We start from the raw sequence: 25,408 nt of genomic DNA on the forward strand, positions 1-25,408 counted from the left end.
TTACACACTTGACAATAATGTCCCAACCAGTCGACCACTCAAATATTGCAAAAGGTTCTCGTGATCATACTCGGTCTCCCAATCCGTCCATAATAATCAATAAATCATCTAAATTTCTTCTGCATTCTTTTTCTATACTGTATAGTTGCTCAAGCGACAGAGAGGTCAACGCTGTTTTGAACACCACACGTAACTCATGCTTAGAAAGGGGAAGGAAGTCGGTAAGCATTCGTTATTGTATTTTCTCTCCTGACGGGAAACTCGAGGACGAAAAACAGTTACTCAGAGTTTGCTGTTAAATATTAACGCTGCCATTAATGTTGCAGTTGTTCCCCACAAACCTGTGACTTCACCTTTTAACCTTTTCACGAACCTGACAGTTGATCATCTTTACATTCCCCCCCCCCCCCCGACCTCAGAATCCTGCTGGCCTCTCTTTTACCTCCCACCCTTCCATTCCACCCAATATTATCTTACCATCAATGAGTTTAGAAGGGGCGTACTTTGGCGCAGAGAGGGAAAAACATGATGTATTTGGCAGCTGCAGCTACGTTGAGGGGGAGCCTCCCCACAATAAAAACAACCAGCTGAGTTTTGTTCATGATCCCGCATTCCAGCGCATGTACACAGTAATCTTGGCTGGACGGAGGAGCCGAGGGGTGGAGAACCTCAGAGCTGGATAGGAGGGGAGCAGCCTGGGGATTTATATGACGCTCAAGAGAAGCTGTGAAGATTTGAAATACACTGTCGGGGTAACGGGGGCAGACGGGTGGAAAACATAAACGGGTCGATAGAATTGAATAGAAAACTAGGACGTGAAAAGGGCCCTAGCGTCGCCCAAACAGCGGGATTTCTGCATGTTCACTGACCCTCACCGTCTCCATCAACAGCCTTCACTTGTATTTCGTTAATCCCCTCACAAAACATGACCGCAAAGCTGTCAGAATAATACTACTGTACTACGGAATAATAATAACATAAGGGGCAACATAATGTAAGAGGGCACTTGTTGTTTCACGGCTAAATGGCGGGTTAAATTCAAAACGTCCGACTTGCTGTTGGGTCAAGTTTGTCTCCGTAAACGCGCTCAGGGTCGGTCTCTTGTGTCACGTGTGAAGTTTTGTGGCGATCGGTCAATGTATGGCGAAGTTATAGGTGCACTTCCTGTTATTTGTTTTTTTTCTGTGTCAAAATTCCCCAAATTCCCAATGGTCTCCGTGGCCACGCCCTTTTTGAATCCGCGAAACCTTTCGCTAACTTTTTGCCTTTGACGTGTCCAGGGATATTTTTTTTTTTGTTTACGTTGGGACGATAAACACGCTCAGTTTATCGAGTTTGTTCATTTACGAAAGCGTGCGAATGTCCAAGGTGGACGCCAAATTCCAAAACGGCCGACTTCCTGTTGCGTTGAGGTCAAAATGACCGACTTCCTGTTGTGTTGAGGCAGTGGTCCCAATGGACTTTTTTGTCCGTCTTGGGCTGTTACAAGTTCCCTCTAAGTTTCGTAAAATTCAGTCCAACTTACATTTTAGCTCGCAGCATTACGCACGTTAACCCGCTCACTTGTTCCAGGTCCCATTGCGGTCATTTCCACATCCGCGACTTTTCGAGTTATGTTGCGGAGGTCAATAATCTGTAGGATAAAAATAGGTTTCTCGCACAAATTTGTGCCAGGAGCCGGCCCCTGACATTCGTGGCGTATAACATCACCAACAACAACAAAAACCACCAAAAGTTACACACTGTAGCTTTAACTCTCTTCTGACCATCATGATAACTAGGCCACCTGGATTTATTTAGATGTTCTGGCTGTAGAATTGTCAGACTGAGGAGAGGGTTTGAGTAACAGCAGACACTGGACTTGTTCATGTTCTCACATGGGCAGAGTTTGTTGCATTTAATTGAGACACGGAGTTAAAGGTACAATATGTAGTATTTATGGGTTTATATAACCCAAAATCCACTTTTTTTATACATATTATGTGCTCCTGCATTGTCTAGTCGCTGTATAATAGTTTTTGTTTCATTTTCGTAGTGTTTCAAAAAGTCATGTAAAATAACATGGTCGCGGGCCGCGGTTGCATAGCCACTGTTAGCAGCGAGACGCCATGTTTCTACCGGAGCCTGAAAGGACAAACGCGAGAGAACAAAACAAGCGTCTCTTTACTTGTAGCAGAAGTCCCGCCTCCTCTCTCTCCGCTTCGTCTGCTACGGCCGCGGTAGCTCCGCCCTCTCCCTCGCCTCACGAACCTCATCTACTGACACGGAGAAAGACGACGAGGACGACATTTGACCGGCTGCGGATACCGTAGCGCTCAGGGAAGGGAGGGGGTGAGCAGAGGAGCAGTTCTTTGTTGTAAATTTCAGCCTCTCCTCGAGATGGCACTATAAACTACTTACTTCACCTTTAAGTAAAACGATCACGGCACGGATTTACACCCTTTAAACTTCACCAGTCTCAGATCATACACGACGACATTCTGTTCTGTATATTTTGGTCTGCGTTTTACGTGCTTCCCCGTGTTGCCTTTACTGCGGTGGTATAATGTGACAACAGGACAGGACGCACGTTGCTGCTAAAGCGGCCTTGAGGGAATATTTTCCTTCCCAGGGTGTGGAAGGGGACAGAGCAGGGCAGGGTGGGAGTTTTCTCACGGCGCCTGAATTTGTGATGATGGGGCGAAAAAAAATAAATAAAAGGGGTGTGAATAGATGAGAAATAAACTTCCTCTCACTGGCTTGTGCAGTTGGATGGCGACAGACACCGAATTACAAATGATGGATGGAGAGCAGACGCTGGACATGACATGAGCGCTGCCCAAGAACACGTGCGGTTTAGAAAAAAAAAAACAACAGCTGCGGGATCTTTTTCGCTGCCCCACCCCGAAAAAACTGTGAAAGACAAAACAGTGTGAAGTGATGTCATTACTACTGCTTATAGAAACCAGCTGTGTGACCTTAGTAGAACACAGATGTGCGTACAGGTATAGATGTACATACACACATATGCACGACTCTTTCCACTCATATAGGGTGAAAAAAGAAAAAGACGATCCATCTAAGCTTGTTTCCTTTTTTTTTTATTTTTGTTTCATGTTAGATCCAATTTAAACTGCAGAATGAAACACTGGAATGTTAGACATGAAAATATGGAACAAAATTGGAACTGAAAGAAAAAAAAAAAAAAAAACCTCCAACATGAGAAATCTGATTCATCTCTTATCATTAATTTTTCTTTGTTCAAGTTCAACAAAAGTCAAATGCATTTTCTTCTTTTTTTTTTTTTTTCGCGTCACCTCCGCCATGTCAGTAAAAAACCGACTCCGCGTGGACACGCAAACCAAAGTAAAGGAAGAAAAATGATTTCCAACAGTCACAGTCCTTTCCGTATCAAACTCTGTGAACATATTTTAGTACAGCTCAAAATGAACACTGCAAGTGTATGCACGACAATAAGAAACTATATATAAAAAGAAAAAGCCACCATATTATACACACTGCTCAAAAGAATACTGATAGTAAAGAGCTTATAGAGAATATTGAAAAGAGAATAACACTGACAAATGGATGGAGTTTGTGTTGACTTTGGGATTCGTCTCACTTCAGTTCACAGCAGCAGAGAGGGGAACTCCTTACATCACCCCCCCCTCCCCCCCCCCCCTGCTCAAGAAAATGGTGAAACAATGATTCAAACTTCAGTATTCCTTCAAGGTCGTCGCGGGGAACTGACTGTAACTCAGTGAGACGTCACTCGGTCAACGTAACATACACAAAATTCATGGCTAATGTCACATGCACATTCAGACTTATCGCTCAATCAACGTCATAAAAAAAAAAAAATCTCTCACTCAAACCAAACATGCATACAGTACAAACAAAAATAAGCAGAAAAAAAAGCTTTAAACAGTCCATGCACAGTACACGCTAACCCACACATGCAGGATCTGACAGCTACACACACACACACACACACACTCAATAACTCAATCAGACACACAGGATGAGAGCCCAGTGGAGTTTCTCTCTTTCAGAAAATGTGTAAACAGATTTCAAGGCAGTCATTGGTTTCCCCGTCTACCCGTCTGTCGTGTCTTATCGTTAAACCGAGGAACAATTTCATTTTGCGTGCTTACGCGCTACGTTTTTTCTAATCAAAGCTTTGGCAGAGACTTTAAACCTGACGTGGCTGTTGACAGCACACACACACACACACACACACACACACACACACACACACACAGCTGCGACTCCACAAACTGCAGTCGTCACGGGAGCCAGTGCCGACGAGTGCCAGCGAGCGCTCGTCCCCCTCCCTGTCGTCTCCAGCCGTCTGACTGCCGTCAACAACCCGGGGACTAAACCTTCATCATAACCACCCCCGCCACCACCACCAGTTATTGTTGTCGTCAGACTAGCTTTCCTGGTGTTTGCTGAGGCTCGTGGTCAAAAGGAGGAGGCAAAGGGTAAACCATGACAAGAGGAGTGTTGATGTAAGAGACACTTTTAGTCCCTAAAGTGTCCACTGTGCTGTGTGGTCGGGCAACAGAGGATTCAGAAAGCCAGGCGGGTTTTCATCGGCATGTGTGTGTGTGTGAATGGGGGGGCAGGGTGGGTGGTTGGGAGGGGGGGGGGTATGTTTGTGGGGGGTAGTTCCTGGGCTGAAATTTGTTGTTAGACTATTTCACAGCTCTGTGTCTGCTGTCTTGGCAGCGGAGTGGCCATTGTTGGGAGGAGGTGGCTCGGTCTTGGCCGCTTCGGGGGACTCTCCATTTACGCTGGGTTTCTCCTGGGTTTCCGGAGGGGGGTTGAGGGGGGCCTCGGACGCAAGGGTGTTCCCCTGGTTCTCCTGGTCTACTGGGTAGGCCTCCTCTGCCTACAAAACACAGCACACAAATCAATTGAAGTCGTTATCTTAAAAGAACTCATATCATACCCTATTTCTACACATTAACCTAGTTCCCTGGTGTCCTAACGCACATGTCTGTGACATGCTTTGGTCAAAATACCTTAAGGATGAAGCACCACAGCAGTTCAATCACCCTGACAACAGAACGTTTGGTTTTGAGTGCCCGTCTCTTTAAATGCAAAATGAGACACAGGAAACTATTTCAGCGTCACTGAGGCTCCGGCAGCTAACAGCAGTTAGCATTTGGAGAAGCCATCATTGGCCGACTCTAGCCGGCACATTGCCGTCATATACACAATGTAAATCTTGTGAGGCTGGAAGTTTGTGTAGAACTCTGTGCTGCACTGTGCAGACAAGAAGAGAACACTTTGCGGACTTCCGCTCTTCCGGATACCATTACCCTCGCCTGCACTCTCGCATTTTTAGGGACAAAGTGGAGCGCCGCGAGACAACAATTCCAGGAATTTGCACAATGTGACGTCAGATTGAGTGCGGGAGTCAACATCGCGCGTTTTATCTCCTGTACTTAGACTGAGATGGACCACGAAAACATGAGTCAGTCAGAGTCCCAAATATAAGTATTAAAATGCATACAAAGTTGATTTTGCATAATATGTCGCCCTTTAATATCAAGATGAAAAACAACCAGCTGCTTATCAAGATATTTACTGCTCTTACGCAGAGCACAAATGTTGCGATTGCACCAATACAAGAAATGTACACAGCTGTACATTGAGGTGAGACAGAGACACTACATACATACATTTTTGAACGTATGACAACTTTTAAATCAGTCGAAACCGAAAGTTTATGTGCTTGAAGTAGCAGCATGAAGTACTAAGTATGTTTGTTGTCAGCACCAGTATTGATACAAAGCTCTCTCCTACACAACATATCACACGTTAAATTCTCCGTTGCATAATCTCTGATTGGCTTAGTAATAAACGTTTTGTGATATAATTTGATGATCGTCGACACTAGGGATGGGAATTTCACACGTTTTTAGAGTCGATTGTCGAGGTCCACGTGTCGAATTTTTTGTCGACTTTTTTTTTTTTTTTTTTTTACAGCAGCAGTAACAGCAGTAATGCGGGGGTGGAAATTATTCTACAATGTACTGCTTCATTTTAGGCTCAAAAACATGGCTGTAATGTCCATTATTGACCATCAGAACAGCGGCAATAAATATGAGGGGCAAGGTTTTTGAACCTGCGCTCGTTAGGTGTCCACCAGAGTGAAGTACAGTGATCCTGACTGGGTGAGATGCCGTCTTCATTTGTGTAGCGCTCGGGTTACGTCCCCCCACTCCCGTCCTACAACCTCGCAACCTCGTTCGCACTGCACGCACGCACGCACACACGTGCTTGGACGCACACAGCCAGCGAGCGCAGGGAGCCTGGACGGCAGGATCACCTTTTCGTGCACAGCTTCTTTAACCTCCGTGATTGTGAAATTTACGTGTTTGTGACACTTCGACTTTTTGATTTACTTTTCATTTTTTTGTCGAGGTGCGCGCGTGCCGATTGTCGGTCGATTCGTCGACAAAAAAAGTCCCATCCCTAGTCGACACAAAACTCATACGCACATACGTGTCCTCCAACCCCCAAAAACCTTCCCTCTGTTGATATTGTGAATGGTACAGAGAAACAGCTGTGTGTCTGGCGACGACATGAAACGGCAGATGAAACCAGCGGCAGAGAGAAGGGCGTGGGTCTTTGGGATAAAGCACACTCTCTCTTTTTTTTTTTTTTCCCCCTGCGTCTTCCCTCTGATAGCTGTCCAATAACTTTCCCTGATTAAAATGCTGGCAGCAGCTGATTCAAAAGTCAGGAAATGTTTTGATTTAGATGCAATGAGATGTACAGCGTGGCCAAGAATATCTAAAGCACAAACGGTTACACAATCTATTACAACAGCTGTTACACACCCACGACATAAGGCGTAAAAAAAACACCGTATTTAATATTTATGGTATTTCAATAAAACACACCTGCAGATCATGTCAAGGGTCAAAGCAAATCGTCGTGCACTATAAGAAGCTACATCTATGTACTGGCTCTGTGCTGCTGAACGACACCAACTCATTCAAACGTGTGAGCCAGAGGGTCGTAAATCTGCACACACTCTAGTGTGCAACAGAGCAGCCGTGCATTGACAGTTGATTCATAGGAAAAGCAAATGCTCACCAGCCTCACGCCCTTGCTTTGGGGCTTGCGTTGGCATTTCAAGTAACCTATAGTGATTGCGAGGGCGGCGAGCAGACCGGTGACCAGAATTCCGGCAAACACCGAGGAACCTGAAGACGACGGGGTCTCGACCTTTGTGACGCCCAGCTGAAAACAAACAGAAAACACAAACCATGTGATAGTGCTCAAAGGATTTCAGTTGAGCCTCAGTGGAGTCATGTTAGGGCTGGGCGATATATGGACCAAAAGTCATATCCCGATATATTTAGGCTGAATATCGATATATATTTTTCCCCCCTAGCTTTCGAGCTGCTGTTCAGAGGAGTGGCGAGACCTGCTAGTGACGTCACTAGCAAGCACTTTTCAGATCCGCTTCGGAGAGCTCAGGAAAACAATAAAACCCTGCGTTCTCAGCAGTGGCTGAACTGTTTGTTATGAAACTTTGGGGCTTCATCGATGAGGTAACGACGCAGCTACGCACCCAAAAGCAGCGTCAATTGGAACTTCTGGTCTACGTCCCCTTTAATGTCAGGGCAGGGGTGTCAAAACATACGGCCAGTGGGCTCCAGAACCGGCCCGCTAGAGGGTCCAATCCAGCCCGCAGGATGAATTTCACACAATTTAATTGTAATGTGAAATCCTATATTTGTCTTGTTCTTGTCGTCTATAGGTTATTAAGCTATCGTTTTATGGGTCCGGCACACTTGAGATAAAATTGCACTGTATGTGGCCCCTGAACTACGATGTGTTTGACATCCCCCCCGAGTTACCTCCACATAACAATGGAGGTCATCGTCTCTGTCATGGAACAGGGAATCTTTAGCGCTTTGGCGACCATTTCTTCTCGACTCACCTGCATACGTCTAGCTACTTTCTCTGCTTCAGTAGTATACGGGGCTGTTTACATGCAGCGTCTACAAATGCAATGCGCATCACAACTGCGTTGCTCGTGTCGGACACTCTTAATAATGAAAATAATAATGTATTTGTGCAATTGCGTTTGGTGCATTTCTTACCTTGTCTTTCAAACTGTCGCTCTGGAGCGCTTCAGCCAAAGTACCCAACTTAGCTGGAAGGGAAATGGATATTTGAAATTGTATCACTGCACAAGACTTGCATTATCGCCCTTTAAGTGGTGCGAGTTATTACAATGTTCCGTGAATACCCACAATCTCCACTGGCCACGAGCATCGTCTTGTCATCTTGGAAGATTTGTAGACTACAGTTGACTGAGTGGCACCAGAGTGCAGGATTCTCCTGAATGATGACTTTAGTTGCCTCCTGTAAGAAAGGATTGGTATATGAAAGAGATATCTTCAATACAGTGCTACTACGTAAGGGAAATCCATTCCCTGACTGGGGGAAAACAAGTGATTTTTTTTGTGTACAGCTTTGTATAGTGTACAACATGTTTGGGAGGAATAATTAAAATGGGATTTCTTGAACTTTCTCAGCATACCATCAAATCCACATATGCCTCCGTGTGCGCAATGGGGACAAAAAGTTGGAGGGAAATCTCGCCGACCGCACCTTCTTCTCCCACCTTAACCCAGAGCTATGATATCACCTCGTTGCACAACATTACGCTTCGTGCTCTGGGAACACTGTACTGTGGTCCAGACAGCTCTCAGTGCTCCCAGAAGGCCACTGTGAGCAAACCCTAAATCCTCAGTTTAGGTGGGAGTTGGTCCACAGCTGGACTCTGCTGTAGCATCCAGTCGACAATGAGAAAAGGCTGGAAAACCTCTTCGCTTCAACACCTGTCTGTTTCACTTATGAGCCTTAATACTGTACGCTACTCATGTCTCTCTGAGGAATCCTACATCCTCTTGTACTCGTTTGACCTTACTCAGCATCCAATACCGAGGATTTGCATTAAAATTAAGACGTTTTGATCCTCAAAAGGTTTATGAGAATGAGGGAAGATGTGTCTTTTACAGTTTGTCATATTAGACAACGGAATAAAATATCTTTTAATGATGTTATCTGCTTTACTGACTACGGGTATCATCACATTAAAGGTCTTTTGTTATTGTTTTGATTGAGAGTCCCCTTTTTTCGCAGACATTACATACAGTGCATTTAAATTTGTTTCGTTGATGCAGGCCGTTCTTTCTTCAGGTCTTTTACGCCATTCACTCCCTCTTGCCCGCATTTTGAATGAATCAACAGTTGGCTAAAGCCTCTGGCTCCTCTGGAGTCGATGTTTAGATTCAGGCGGAGTTGGACAGATGGCTTCTGCAGCTGGTCTTAGCTCTGATGTTACAGTAACAACCCAAATGGAGGCTAATGTAAGTTTGTGGGCTGGGATCTGACCTGCTGCTCCAGCTACATGCGCCGCCATAATGAGCCGTGTTTGAACATTACATCTTTGTTGGGCTTTAACACATTAACTGTCAACTGGACACATAAATATTAACAATGTGAGAGAAAACTATTATTGTGCGGCAGCACGCCTCCATGTTCCTCTCTTGAGAAAACCTGAAAAGCACCTCTCTGCACATTTTTTTTTTTTATGCCATAAAAAAACCCCCCACAAAACGAAGCCACACCCTTGCAATTCCTCATCTTGCCCTGCGGACCTACGAGCAAAAGAGGAAACATTAGCCGGTCCCCATCATTTATCCTCTGCCAGGAACACAGTCTCGAGATTTACAACACCTGAGGAATGTCTGAGAAAAGATCGGCCTTTATCTGGGGCTGCTTTTACAACTGCAGCACTTAAAAACACATTCGTCTTTTTTCTGCTACATAAAGTGAGCCGCTCGCTCTTGATGCAAGGTGCAGAGGGGGTGGGGATAAAGGTCCTCTTAAAAAGAAGTGTCAGTCGATGAGGTCGGATCATTTTTGGATCAGCGGATCACTTTGGCATGGAGGAGATCAGAGCGAGTAGAAAGGCTGGATCATATTTTCCAACGTACAATTCGTTATCCACCCATTTCCGTGGACGTCCGTATGGGCCCTACATCAATGACTGTGAGCACACTACGTTGATAATAGGATTTTTTCATTCGTTTTAGTGTTTATTAAGTTTTGAGTTTTTGTTTTTAAAGTTAGTTAATTTTAACTAGTTTTAAAGGGACAATGTGTAGTATTTATGGGTTTATATAACCCAAAATCCACTTTTTTATGCGGTTATGCCTGCATTGTCTAGTCTCTGTATAATATTCTTTGTTTCATTTTTGTAGTGTTTCAAAAAGTCATTTAAAATAACATGGTCGGGGGCCGCGGTTGCATAGCCACTGTTAGCAGCGAGACGCCATGTTTCTACCGGAGCCTGTAAGGACAAACGCGAGAGAACAAATCAAGCGTCTCTTTACTTGTAGCGGAAGTCCCGCCTCCTCTCTCTCCGCTTCGTCTGCTACGGCCGCGGTAGCTCGCCCTCTCCCTCGCCTAACGAACCTCATCTGCTGACACGGAGAAAGACGACGAGGACGACATTTGACCAGTTGCGGATACCGTAGCGCTCAGGGAAGGGAGGGGGTGAGCAGAGCAGCAGGTCTTTGTTGTAAATTTCAGCCTCTCCTCTAGATGGCACTATAAACTACTTACTTCCCCTTTAAGAGTTTTTATTTTTTGTAAATGCTTAGTTTTTATTAGTTTTAGTCTTAGTTTTTTGTAATATGGCATATTTCCCAGGTGCAAGATGCAAAGAGTTCATCATAAGTACTGTGTCATAAAAACCCAACAAAAGATGCCATTTTAAAAATGTATTAGGACAAATCCCTGAATCAAGAAATAAGAAATTAGCCTGAAATGCAAAATGTGCACAATACTGCTGAGGTTGGGTGCAGTTAGTGCGAAAGGAAAAAAATCGATAACAGACAAAAGAAACACATGAACATAGCATAATAATAATCAGAAAAGCACTCGGAGAGCACAGACCTCGACCAAGGCAGCTCAGCCCCCCACCCACCCCTCAGCTCTAGACACATCTACTAACTACATAACAAATGTTATCTTTAATTTGCATAGCTTTATGTCCCACATTGTAAACAAAAACAAATGGATTTCATATGAACCCAAAAGGAATATTAATGTATAAAATAAATGTACAAAGACGAAAAACTGAGCACATTTTTGCTACAATTTTAGTTGGTTTTAGTTTTGTAAACACACAATTCAATGTCAGTTATTTTTCTTTTTTTTTTTTCAATTTTAATTTTCGTTATTTTGTTAGTTTTCTTTCACGATTATAACCTTGGGGCACACCTCCAGTTTGAGTCCATGCTGACCGTTACCGATAGTACAACAGTTTACAGTTCAGTCTGAGATGGAGTGAAATGCTAGCCTGACGTAGACCCTCGTCTCTCCATGAGCGCAAAACATGTTAAGTGTGACCCAGTCCCCCAAGATGTTAGTAGTATCTACCGTAGCCCTTGCTGAAGTGCCATTAGGCAGATATGTTTAATATGATAATGCCTTGTACTCACACAATCAACCGTTTTTTCTACCACGGCGGTTACGGCATTGCTTTCTTGGATGTCTTCTTTTCCAACACATACCACTTCAGGCTGTGGAGAGAGTAAGGCAGGTCAGACAGATACATGACGTCAGGAGAAGACAGCATACTGTTAAAAAAAACATTTCCCTTCAAAATAAATCCACAAAAATAATTGAAAAGTTGAAAGAATAGTGACACAAAAGACACACAAATAAAAATGGTACAGGCTGGTACTAACCGCAATTTTTATGGCAGGAGAGTCATCTACAACAGCAGCACCTGCAGCAGCAGTGGTCCCTAAGGCGTCTCCACTAGGGAAATTAACACTAATAATAGTTGCTGGGAACGGGCTATCTCCTGGAGTTGAAGAAGCAGCAGAGCCTGCATCACCGGCAGTCGGAGAGGCTCCGGCATCGGGGGAACCTGTAACACCTGAAGCTGCAGAGTCTGTTGCTAAGAGCAGAGTGCAAGGAGAATGCCGTTATACACACGCACACTGGTAGTATTGTATAGATCGGGTAACTTCATGTGTCCAGATGTTTGTGACACAGCACGATAGATTCTGAGGTGGATACCCTCTTAGAAATAAAAGTGCTAAGTTGAACCATATAAGGGTCTTCGGCTTGTCCTCATAGGAGAACCCATTTTGGCTCCAGTCCTTTTGGAGGGTTCCACCAAGAACCATTTTAAAACCCTTTATTCAGGAAAGGGGTTTTAAATGGTTCTCTGGGTCGAAATGGATCTTACTGGAACCATTAGTGTTAAAAAACCCTTTCTTCGGGAAAAGGTTTTTCAGAAGCAAATGGTTCCAGGCAGAACCTCAGTCCTTGTAGGGGGACCCTTTTGGAACCCTTATTTCTAAGGGTGTATCGCAAAAAAATTAATGTGCAAAAATGTGGAATTGTAATCAGGATCTGGATTCCTACCTGCATCGGCGTCTGCGGCTGGACCGGGAGATGTCGCCACGGGAGCTACTGTTGCATCGTCTTGACATATCACCTCATCTGTAAAAGAATGGAGAGCAAGTGAGTGTGAGAGAAAGTAATGAGTGAAAGGAGTGACAGAGAGAAACACTGATGAATCATCTGATTAATCAATGCTCTTTGATGCTGGAAGGAAAGAAAGCATCTGCTCTGTATACAGTATACATTACAGATGAATTCAGACACTGAGACAAAAGTAGCCCAAAAAATATTGTTTTCCTTCAAGTTTGAGGATAACCACGCTTCATACTTGCTATAACTTTGGCTACAGCATTGGACGCGTGATTTATTTATCCTTTATTTGTTGACAATTAGGCACTTTTACGGTGTACTTATTTGTAAAAGACTATCAATAACTTTGTCTGATACTTCGAAGAGTGTCTGAAGTCTGACGTGTCTTTATTCCATGATTTTCTAAGCCACTGACATTTATTCTCAATGCGCATTGGTGATAAAATAGTCTAGTAAGTCACACGAGGTCAAAATTGTGTCATCTTTATGGGTTTCCTCATGTGACTGAGTTGTGAATGAGTATATCAACTCTAAAATAAGTTGCAGCAACTTGCCCAAGTGACTCAGTTTTAAATCATACCTTTTTCCACTGATCTAATGTTAAAATATATGATATTCTTGGAAGAAGTTTCAAGCACACAATGAGTCAATGAGGTCGGGGCAGAGAGTTGGTTTGAACAGCTTGGCCATGCCCATCCCAAAAATGCCAAATCTATTTGTGCTCTGGGCTCAAAACTAATTAGTAGTCACACATGGGCTAATACTCACTGTCTGCACCTTATGCAAATAAACTGCTCAGTCAAAAGGTCACGGCCTCTCGACTACACATCCGTCCTCTGGGAGAAGAAAAATCTGATTTCTGCAATAACATAGGGATTGAACTGGGTGGTACTTAAACCAAAATAGGAAGTCATTTCCTAAACCCGTGCAAGGTTTCCTGAGATAAATGGAGTGCTAAATTGCCTTGGTTGAATCGGATCGTTCTCGAAAATACTATCTGCTGATTCATCTAACTGGATAATGTGACTGAACTGGTCAAGAACGAGTCTTATTACACTTAAACACAGATATGAACGACTCACAACGGAGTCCATCGGACTTGATCCCACAGCCATGAACATGAGAAGTATGAGTGTGTCTTCAGATCCAATCAGGGATTATCATACAGACCTACCAATCCAAATGAAATCGTTGAACCTTTCATCAATCAGAGGCAAACAAGGACAACAGCGTTGCAAACTACTGCATCCTGCTCCCTCCTCTCTAAACATTCCCCTCGGCATAACAGGAAACCAAAACAGCATGTAAACAGTTTAACATTTCACCAAAACTATGCTGAAATCAGAGGGGGGATGTGTTTAGTGCACCACTATCAACCAGATACAGTGAATTCACATGTTTTAATGTCATGTCCTCCTGCTATGAAGTGTGGACTGAAGCTGGCTTCATTGCCACATTCTGAATTTTAACCGTTAGAACACAGAGCATTTTGGCTGCTTTTTTCCCCATTACTATGTTAAAACATACAGTATATACGGAGGCAATAAGGATGTGCAATATAGAGTGGCTTATATCCTTTTTTCAGCAAACTTTTTTTTTTATTTTCACCAACTCAATAAACACACCTGAGCAGAAAGTACTCAAAAAGTTTAAGTTCACTTTGAAATACAGTCTATTTTGTGACTTCTGCACAATTATTGCGATTAAAAGGTTCACTACTAAAAATGCGACATAAAATGAATAATATCTTTGACTCAACAACACATAAGAAGACCAAAAAAAGCCTGAATATGTGACCTATAAACACACACCACCAGGATGTCCATATAAGGAGTAGTGCATTTTATATATATTATATATATATTATATTATATTCCCGCGGTAATTTACCATAGGTGCACCTGCGGCACAGATCTGTGCCGCGTGAGCACTAAGGCTTAACTGGACATAAACCCAAAAGTCAAAGCAGTTTATTTTATTCAGCCTTTATTTTAGTAGGAAGACAATTTTAATTAATAAGAAGGCAACATTTGTCAGTTAATTAAAACAATTGCAGCTTCACATTATCTTTTTATTCTACATGAATGATGTTTTCTAGGGTTACGATGCATCTCGTCTAAACACATATTACATGCATAGAGTCTGCATACGCACCAATCTAACAAACTGACACAAGCTTGTGTGCACTGTGCGAATAAAACCCAAACCGAACCCCTGTGGACACAGACTCTTCATACAGCCGTGTCAGAAATCCCAGCATCATCTCCGAAGCCTCTGGACCTCTCGTCTCAACACAAACACGGACCAACGACCTTGGGTCTCTCCCTCTGGAGAGAGTGTTTGACGGGTTCAGAAAGCACATGGCCAAGGCAACAGACTGCATGTACAACCTCTGGGTTCAAGTAAATCCTCATTCTTCTACTTTTTTTTCCTCCACTACTGTGCTACATCAAGTGGATTTCCTTCCCAGGCTGTCCTCCTCAAATATCTACACCTGGGTGTTCCAGTCTTTGACGTGTTGTGTGGTGTGAAGCCTGCCAGACCTAAAGAGCTAAATCATAGGTTAAGGAGGAGATATGATACGGGCTCAGGATTGTGAGTAAAAAAATTGCCGCTCAAATGCTGCATTCTTTTACTTGGAGTTCAATGAAGTGGCGACAATTATGAGGCAGGACAAAGGCAGATATTTCACCGGCAAATAACAACTGTACGTGTTCCACGCAGCTCATGGAAAAAGCCTTTTCCTGTCCAGGAAAATTCCACAACAGGTATTAATGAAGTGTTGCTGGAATGTTTTGGAGCTTCTGAGTTGCTGACCCAACTATAGTCCATGTACACGCTTTAATCGATTGTCAAGAATCTTACAACCGACTGTGGAAGACAATATGTATGGAGGAAGGCATTATAAGTCACTGCTGAATTAACAATGCTGTGTACTGCACATTATCATCCTCTGCTTAAATTCCTGAGTATCATATGTGGTGGTCCACACTAAGAATAAATCAAATTTCAAGGCCAAGTGAGACACACTCAGATGTGAGGTTTCCTGGGTTGAGCTCTGCCGCAGGTGGTAAACCATATATTTCCAGATCATTCAGACTAAAGTGGCCTCAGGGGAGAGCAGGAAACGGAGATGATAAGGTGAAGGGGGGGGGGAAACTGGTTCTCATCATCAATTTACATACGGAACTTGTTATGAAAGCCAGAACCTACATTCTACATTCCGTTTCCTTCTAGACAATTTGCTCATAACTCAACTGTCTTCCCCACTGAGGAAAAGCCCGCCAACTCCCTTTATTCACTATCAGACACACCCACACAAGCTCATGAACGCACACACACACACACATACACATACACATACACATACACACAACCCTAACACAGAGCTAGAGAATGTAGACTACAGAAATCTCTCTGGACGGAGAGTATATGATCAGTGAAAGAAGCTGATTCTGAGACAGGGTTTAACATAGACACACATTTGTGAACGCCAGATATCTTAGTGAGGACGCTAGTAGACATAATGCACTCCCTAGGGCCTTACGCTAACCTTAATCATCACAACACATATGAACATGCACACATAGTAGACACGGCCAATAAAAGGCAAAAAAACACACACACAAGCGTTCTAGGAAAATTCCAGAAAAAGGAACATTTAATTTGGCTGATGCTCCAGAGTTCGAGTTTCTAGTTTGATTTCTGCATCTTACGCCGACACATCTCCACTGTTCAACAGCTGCTTTTCCTTTTCTTGGCACATAAAGCACTAGACGTTGCTTAGGGGTCGCTAGAGATCACAAAAACAAAACTTCTTACATCTGCGATTCTTACGATCATCAGACTGCTTTTGTTTCTTGACCTATTGGACTGAGCAAAGTGTTATCATAACCAACTGAGCAAATGGACAAAGCTATAAAAATATGACTTATTTTTCTTCATGTACAGCCGTTAAAAGGATTGTCCATGCCAGGTTCAAGAACTCTGTGGGAGTGGACAACGTATTGATGCACTTTAAGTCAGTAAGCACACCTCCATTTACAGCAGAGGCTTCAGCCATGGCATGTGGAATAACTGCACACAATATTGTGGCCGTCTTTATCACAACCAAACAGGCAGTGTCGGTGTTTATATGTGTGTACTTCAGATACCATCTATGTCATTCATGACTAGCTGCCATTGTAATAGCTTATTCCCGCACTCGAGATTTATGGTATGGAAGCGCGAGGAAAGTGCCGTAAAAAACAAATACTGTCACACCCGATTAAACGGGTGCAGTCAGCGAGTATGAACAGGGGACAACAGTCCTTTAACTTGTGGAATTTAAAGGACGAGGCCTGCTTCCTCTCTGGGGACACGAGGGAGGAGCTCCAAAGAGCTGGAGAGAGCGGGTGCAGCTGCAGCACATCTCCCTTCAGGGAACTCCGTCCCTCCCCGCATGTGTGTGCTCTACTGTCAGGGAGCTGTGAGATCGCTGACATCATGCATAAGTGGAAAAGCATCCACGATGAATCTTGAGACTTGCATGTGACTTCCACCCAGTCCACTGAGACAACAACTTGGCTGTCCTAACGAGTCACGCCCTGCTGTCGTCACTTCCTCTGAACTAGCAGATGTCCACGGACAACTCTAAGGTCTCATCTGAGGTGTCACCTCAGCTCAGATAAAGTCAATAGTTCTTCAGTCCCGCAGACAGAGAAATGGATGTAGTCGACTGCAACACGAGATTTTTCATTATCTATTGTATTCTGTGTAAAAGTGGATTTTCCAAATTCAATTTGCGAAGAGCTGAGAATGCAATTCTTGCTTAAAGCTGCAGTGCTTAACTCCTGGTGATTTTGTTGTTGTTTGTTCTTTGTGGCCAAGTTTGGCGAAGGTATCAGAACGGAGAAAATGTGTGTGTATACAGCGAAGAGGAGCAGGTGGAGGAAAAGAAATGTTAATTTTCCGATGCACTATTTTGTGTTTTCTGTTTGCAGCAGCCGTCTCACTTTACGAGCGCAAGGTGGCTGTTGTCCCCGTCTGCCTCAACATTAAGCAAATAACTTCCTGTGAATAGCACAGCGATGTGACTAAACATTGTCGTGTGGAGCTGATATAATTAATCAACATTGTGTGAACTCATATAATGGTCTGAAAGTAACACGAAGCTCGCTTTATAAATGTAACAAGCATTTCATTTGTTACGCAGTTATAGCTGTAAGACGCTGGGAGCACTACGAGTTTGGCATTTTGACTACTTAATGATTTATCCATTAAATTAATTTACTGGCAACTGACTAATCTGACAGATGACACATGGTCTCCCCTTAAACAAGAAAACCAGTACATAAAGCAATTGCATAAGACCTGGTCTCAGAACATAAGAGAACAAAATCATCAACATTATGTCGTCTGACTTCAGAGGCTATATAAAAAAAATAAAAAAACAACATTACTATAATAAACTGAACCACCAAGTCAAGCCACGGAAAAACAAATACAGGCCACTTTACTACTACTTACTACTCCAGGGACAATCTGGGAAAAAGTAAATCCCACAAATACACCGCTCGGGTCCCTGAACGTGAGAACTATTTTTGTTTCTGTGCAGACGGGTGGTAAAAGTTGACTTATTCCACCCTGCCCACACCCTTGGTGTTTTTTAACAAAACACATGATAGTTTTGAGAAAAAAAAAAGAAAAAGGAATTAACAACAGATTTGGAACGTTATCCATGCACATCCTATAACAGGATGTGGCTGTCAAAGCACACGGCATGCAGTGACCTCTGCTAGCTGCAGAGGTGAACATGCTGGGCGTTGCAGATAACATGCACCAGTATGGGAGATACAATAAAGAAACCGTCCACTGTTTTTTGATGTTTTAACATCTCACAAGGTCATGCAAAGTTAAATTCTTCGGTTTCCTTTAGGTACTCTGATATTGGAACACTTTTGAAAAATCTGTGATGATAGCAGCGACTGACCATTGTTGTTTTTCAACCACTAATTTACCCGTTCAAATAGTTTCAGTAGGGCAGTGAAACCTAAAACCTGTTTCCAAAACAGTCCATCCATTTGGTTAGTGGATTCAAAACTGGAGCTGCTCCCTTCCGTGTGTCAGAACCAGGACTGGACTTTAGTAGGAGATGTGCATGGACTCATCCCAGCTGCTGTTTTAACACGAGTCCTTGTGGGGAGAGGTCGTGAAAAGATGCCCAGACCAAGAGCCAGAAACAATCTGGTTCTGATATGAGTGAAGCTCAGCAGAGTGGGAGAGGAATATTGAGAAATAACACCAATAATCACATCAAAACAGTAATCCTTGTAGATATCTCTAACTCACACCCACATCCACATCCACACACATGCCAGTGAATGTAGTGTCAAAACATTCTTGTGTTTTCAATTAAAAAAGCTTGGCTTCAATGGCATGGGTTATACTAAACAAAATTACCAGGAACAATTATTGTAGCAGTCAAAAGGCCTCAGTCAGGGCTCATTAAGTGCTTTTATTCCACAAAGTGAGCACTATTCTCTTCCAACAAGTAAAGCCCTGCCTGGTTATTCAACATGAACTTGATTTGTGCTTTTTGCATCAAATTCTTTCTAAAAAAAAAAAAAAAATCCTTGGATCAATCAAGGATTGCTGAGTTTGTTGAGGAAGTTTCAGTTCTCAACCAAGTGTGAAAACTTAACGATGAGGTGAAAAGCAAAGGGAGGGAGTTGGACCTGAGCAGGGGCATTTGTAGTTTCTCTGCCTCAGAGAGAGCTGATTATGACGCCAAATTTTTCGGAAAATAAAGGCGAAAGGAGAAGCCCCCCCACCGCCACACTCAACCTCTGCTGGTAAAACCCAGCAGCTGTAAAATTGCAGCAGGGTGCCAGGGGAACAAGGAACAATAAGCTCACCAGAACAGCAGTAATTGGAAAAGAGATTTGAATGCTAGCGCAGTGTCTGCTTTTCATTAAGATTGTTTCGCTAGGTAAATATTGTTGCTAGACGATCCATTTCTCCAAGTTAACTCCTTTTCCTGGATGATTTACTTAGCAGTGACATTGGTGGTGTTTTCTTATCTTTAATATGTTGTCTTTGGAATAGAGTCGGCTTCAGAGGAAGATCTTTCAGACAGAAAAAAAGAAGAAAGACTTCAAATTGTCCTCCACTTAATCACAGTGTTTATGCTGATGAGGGCTGGCAGACGAGGCAACGGTACAATCACTTGTGACGGTCTTTGTTTTTTAGAATGTCTGACTGATTTCAGTTATCGACCGATCTGGATCTCTTCTATGTGTTTAGACAGAACACAGAGTCCAGGTTCAATTAAGAGTGAGGTCTCAAGAGGCACCTCAGCCATAACCTTGGGCCTCAGCGGACACACACCCAAGCTGACATAAGACCACTATCTGCCAAGGCTTACATAAAAGACCCACACCCTCTAGCTGATGACGTGAGTCAGACTTCATCACAACTTGGGAAAGAAAGAATGCTGGTCAATAGCTGAGGGCCTTGAGAGAAAGATTTGCAATATTCTGCTCGTGTTTATGTTGGCAGGAGCAAAAATCGGTCTGAGAATCAAAGCTCTTTACATTTGTCTGCAGGGAGAGACCTGCACTCTGTGAAGACTGTGCTGCCCTTTAGTTCATTTTGTCACATCCCTGAAGGAATCCAGGATTCTCTTACTCCAGGGGGCGGTTGCTGGTCTTTGAAGCTCATTTCAGGCCCAGTTATTTATACATAAACTCTGCAAATGAACAACTACAACAAGGAAAGGCGATGATTACGTAAAACTGAAACACTAGTGTTTTTATTTACATATCACCGAGCAAATAACACAACACAACCAGCTATTTGTCCACAGACAAAATCCACACAGGGGCTGACGCAGCCTCTCCAGTGACCGTTCCTCCAATCATCATGCAGAAGCCGCGCCCACTGCTCCACTGACTCCAAGAGAAGCTGAGCTTCCCTGGAAGCTGTGACCCCCTTTTGCTGCATTTGTTCAATCACCGCCGAGCTCAACGCAGTGGGAAAAAAATATTCTGTGCCTTCCAATCCTTTCATTCAGCCTTCAGGTTTGTAATGTATAAGCAAGGCCACTTACAGATTAAATATGTAACATTTTTATATTTAAAATGACCAAAAATGACAAAAGTTAATGTTATATATTTTGTTGAGTAGTGTACTAACATTAGCCAAACTTTTTACAACACTCTTTGAACCGATATAAGTCAGTTTTTTTTTATCAAGGTAAAGGACTTTTTCATTTTGGTCACCTTTTAATGATGTAATTAATATACAAACGACAATTCCCATGGTCCTATGCTGCTTCCCAACTCAATACAACTAGATATCTTGCCTTGATCGTGAAACCCCTAGCTGCAGAAATGACATACAATGTGTTTCAATGTCTTGTAATCAAAGAGCACATGCATACGCAATTTTGCAATCTCAATCATGAGCAGATCTAGATTGAAAGCAGTTTATTCTAACAGGGATTGTAGTCTGAGGTTTTAACTTAACAGAGGAAAGTCATTGCAGATGACAAGCTGAAGAAGTGAGGGACCAGAGATGTTTTCCCCCTTTCTACAGAGAAGATTTAAAGCTTGGGTTTTCCCCCTCAAATCTGGAGAGCAAGAGAGCGTCTACCGTGCTCCAAGAAAATATCGGATGACATCATCTAACACTGCAGTGCATGCCCATTTCAGCGCTACATTTTTGCGCGATTGCATAACCACTGAAAGACAGCCATGGGAAGTGGGGCCTTAAACTAAATATGTGTATGAATTAGAGTCTGATTGGTTTGCTCATATAAGATAGGGAGGATTGCTCTGATGAACACAATCCCTTGCTGAGTGTATCCAAGGCTTTCACTCACTCTTGCTTTTATTCAGTGGGTTTTTTAACTTTGAATCTGGACTAGAAAGCACTGCAACTGCAAATGTTGATGTTGCACTTTATACTTTAAAGTCACATCACCTTTGGCTTCGCATAATTCTTGATTATTTTTTACATTTGTTCACCAAAAGCAACACATGGAACATTTGCATAAGTAGCAAGTCCTAAAGATATTGAGTTTAGGCTGTGTGATAGAGCAATGCTTATTTTCTTGTGCTCCATACACATAACAAAGGAAGAGAGTGAAAGTGACTCAAATAAGCCAAGACAAAATGAGAAGCTAATATCTAGAAGACTAATTCTGTCACTTTGTCATGTCTGAATCTAAAACATGGACCAGAATACTGCACTTATTCTGCAGGCCGGTCCTGACAACAGAACCAAGAACACAAACAATAATGTCAAGAATCATAACAACGCATCATCGAAGAAATGGGTCCCAAATTGTTTGGGAGTGTTTGCCCAAACTTTTACTTCCCTTTACTGAAAAGGCTTGTTTTCTGGGAAATTTACATGGTCGTTTTTTTAACCTTGTTTACTTTTGCAGCATTAACGTTAAACCCATTTAATCGAGACCGGCTTGACAAAGAGTCTTCTTTATTTTAGCATTCCAGTCATAATGGAGCATGAAACATTACAACTGTTTGTGTCCTTGTTTGAGAATATTGACGTCACCACAGACAGACCTCTGACCCATATACCACCGCAGTCACATAGCTCTATATTGTAAAAAGGGTCAGTGAGGAGACCAAATGTCTCTTGTGACTTGGCTGGAGGTGCAAAATAACCAAAAACAGGAAAAAAAAAACGCCATGGTATGCAGGCCAAAAAACTCAGACTGATAAAACTGGCATGATCTAGATGAAAGAGATGATTACATACTGGGGGTTTTTTCAGAGCAAAATGTGACCATGTCCCTGTAATGCCGTATTGCTCGTTGGACACAAGCGATGACAGTGTTGCTGGATTGTGTCAACTACGGGCCGATTGAGTGGTAAAGAATTGAGAACGGGTCAGCAGATCTGAGACAACAACATACATGACATTCTTCACGTATGAATCAGAAGCAGCATGCTAAAATCCAAAATGGGTGTGACGCTGGTGCCAATGACGGCTCCCACTTCAAACAGGCATGTGAATGTTTCAGAAGGTAATCAGGGAATTGATGTAATAATGTACTAAATGTCTTAATAACAGACTCCTACATGTACACATTTCAAGGCAAACATTTTGCTTTGCTACTACAAGTCTCCCTGGATTCATCTCTTGGTTGGGATTGCCTGAAGTAAAAAGTAATTAGATTTACAAGGAAATCTAATTACTTTTAAGCTGCCGATGCACACAATTATGCACATTGCCTTCATGTTGTGCATACTACAATCTACTTTTCATGGTCTTTTACCCCCTTTGTAGCAAACCTTTGGTTATTTTCATCAGTGTGGAACACTCCTCCGAGTTCTCCCAAGGTCACCCCTAACATTCACCACACCTCTGCCCATGGACGGAGAACCGAAAGCTCTGCAGAAGTCGTTATGCTGGTCCGAACAAGAACCGGTCGGGCTTTTTACAACCAGCAAGGCAGCACTATCCAAGCCATGCATCATCACCCTGCAATTAGCATCGGGCCTCAAACTGATTTGAAGTGCACTGCCCAGTGAGTCCACACACATCCATAAGGTTTTAGACACATAACACACAGACACACCCACACACAGATACACGCACACTGTGTTTTCTATCTGCAGAGAGAAGATCCTGCAGTCACGAGTGCTTGAAGTATCTTTATAACTTGCAGAGACAAACTCATACACATAAGTCCGTGTAATTTATGTAAACATTGTGATCCTAGTCTTAATATATGACTTTTAAAACAATGGTTGGTTTTTGGTCTTATTATTATTACTCTCTTAGGTCTTTTACATGCATTCTACCACATATTAGCTCCACTCTGTTGCACTGCAGGATGTACGTTTCCTCCGCTGCAACTTTCCACTCCTGAACATGCTCTTTGTGTCTGCAGCTGCACCACTGCTAACCATACATGCATCCTCAAAGCCAACCGCCCACAACCAGTGTGTTTCAAGCCACAGTAGATGTTACACATACTGTGAAACTTAAATTTGACAATGATCGTCTTCAAGTTGTGTTGTGAATTAGCTTTAGCCAAAAACACTATGATGCATGCATCAGATGACTGTTCAAAATTGTCTATGATTTTGTATCTGTCCCTATCTAAATAAACCTTAATAATAATAAAAGTTTGTTTAAACAAAAAGGAACTAAAAAAGTCCACATGCAGTTTAAGACACCGTAAAGTGAATATAACAATAACAATAGTGCAAATCAACTATATACAGTGATTGAGAGAGTACTCACTGCTGAGCAACAGGGTGCAGAGCACCAGAACTGCAGCCACCCTTCTCCAGAGCCCATTCATTCTCCACATGGACACAGCCATCATCTTCTCTGGTCACTCAGTGCAGTCGGCGGGACTGTGTGTGGAAACAAAACGTGCGGTAAGTAATGGTGAGCGAGTGTCAGGGCACAGTGTGTTGGTAGTTTGAGCGGGACAGACGCGCAGGATAAAGCCTGGCATGTGTTCTTTTGCTCTTTATATGGCCCCACTCCTTCAGCCTCTCTCTCTCCCTCTCTCTGTCTCTGTCCACACCCCCTTTTCTAACAGCCTGCTGTAAACCCATTTCCCCCCAAAGCTTCCTCCGTTGTCCTTGTGTGCGGACACATCTGGGCACCATGATGAGATAATGAGGTGGTGGTGGTGGTGGTGGTGGGTGAAACGACACATCTGGCTGAGCCTTATCTTCATTGCAGTTTTGCTTCCTGGTGAAACAGTTGGCAGACGTTTTCACAGTTTGTGCTCAACTGCCTCTACATTGTGGGCAACGTGGGTGCACTTCAGGAAGTTTCAAGGGACGCCGTTTTAGACGTGGTACAGATACAGTATAAGGTGTTTCTCCACTATGTTCAAATGCTTAATATGTAAACACACTATTTTAAATGGACAAATGTTACATAAAGTCTTTTAAGTGCATCTACATTAGCCAAAAATGTTTCCAAAGCTCTTGAAATCCATAAAAATCCAAATGAAAACAGGCGGACCATTTATTATAGGTCGCCTTTTAATGATGTCATCCCCTTTACTCTTCTCTTACTCTGCTTTAACCACCAGAGCAAACCCTCTGTAAAGGATCAGAGTGAGGAAGAATATACATATTTGGTACCATTAGTTAGCCATTTGTCAATAATGAATCACGACTATTAATTGCTAAATGAGACAATTCCCACAATCCCTCGTCACTTCCCGTCATCCAACCATCGTTTTTTATTAATTAATTTAATTATTTTGATTGGGAGATACCTAGCTGCAGAAATGACATACTGTACATTCAATTTATTTGTAGAGAGGTGTTGAAAATATAACATAATTGTCATTTCTGTAATCGGTAAGCACGACGCACTGCTCCTGCCTCCTTCATGCTGTGCACGCAGCGGATAGGCTTGTAAAAGCACATGGTGTAACGCACACAAAACTTGGAATCTGTGTTTGTGTGTCCCTGCTGGACAAATGACTAACATATTGGACTGACTCATCCACTGAACCACACAAGTACACACATGCAAGCTTAAAGAGCTGTATACGCCTTTTTTGAAATGCTTTAACAGACACACAAACGCACACAATTACATCATAGTCAAAAACACACGTGCTATTTTGTGACTTGCGGCACATCAGCAGAAAAGTGACAAACCTTTGCCCTGGCGTGAATGCGTTCACGTGCGATATAAGAGTGCGATATTGGGTGTTTCCAAATTCGTGTTTGCACAGCGATACACTCTTCCAGAGATGCAGGCAGACCACATCTGGAAGCACTGCAGTCCCAATGCTGGGTTTTCAAGGACTGCCTAGAGGGTTACTTGTCAAACAATGCAACCATATGAGCGTGAGCTGAGCCAAGAGCAGACTGGTGTCTGGGAA

General features: G+C 42.9%; 1 protein-coding gene across 1 annotated transcript; it reads right to left on the reverse strand.

The window, feature by feature from the left end:
* Nucleotides 1-3,663: 3,663 nt before the first annotated feature.
* On the reverse strand, nt 3,664-23,974 carry cd34 (CD34 molecule). Its single transcript, XM_083894540.1, has 8 exons — nt 23,791-23,974; nt 12,463-12,540; nt 11,775-11,989; nt 11,526-11,606; nt 8,262-8,373; nt 8,109-8,161; nt 7,093-7,239; nt 3,664-4,873 (listed from the first exon to the last, which is right to left on the reverse strand). Exons 1-8 carry the CDS (start codon nt 23,873-23,875, stop codon nt 4,682-4,684), a joined length of 963 nt encoding a protein of 320 aa, XP_083750666.1. The 5' UTR covers nt 23,876-23,974; the 3' UTR covers nt 3,664-4,681.
* Between the last annotated feature and the right edge of the window lie 1,434 nt (nt 23,975-25,408).

This window comes from Microchirus variegatus (assembly GCF_963457635.1).
Source record: "Microchirus variegatus genome assembly, chromosome: 9".
NCBI classification, from domain to species: Eukaryota; Metazoa; Chordata; class Actinopteri; order Pleuronectiformes; family Soleidae; genus Microchirus; species Microchirus variegatus.

What these genes read in the sequence shown, in the direction of transcription:
- cd34 (XM_083894540.1), bottom strand. Translation starts at nt 23,875, where the DNA reads ATGATGGCTGTGTCCATGTGGAGAATGAATGGGCTCTGGAGAAGGGTG. An exon ending in CTGCACCCTGTTGCTCAGCA is followed by an intron (nt 12,541 to 23,790) that starts GTGAGTACTCTC and finishes ATTCTTTTACAG; the next exon opens with ATGAGGTGATATGTCAAGAC. An exon ending in AAAGCAAGGGCGTGAGGCTG is followed by an intron (nt 4,874 to 7,092) that starts GTGAGCATTTGC and finishes TGTGTTTTGTAG; the next exon opens with GCAGAGGAGGCCTACCCAGT.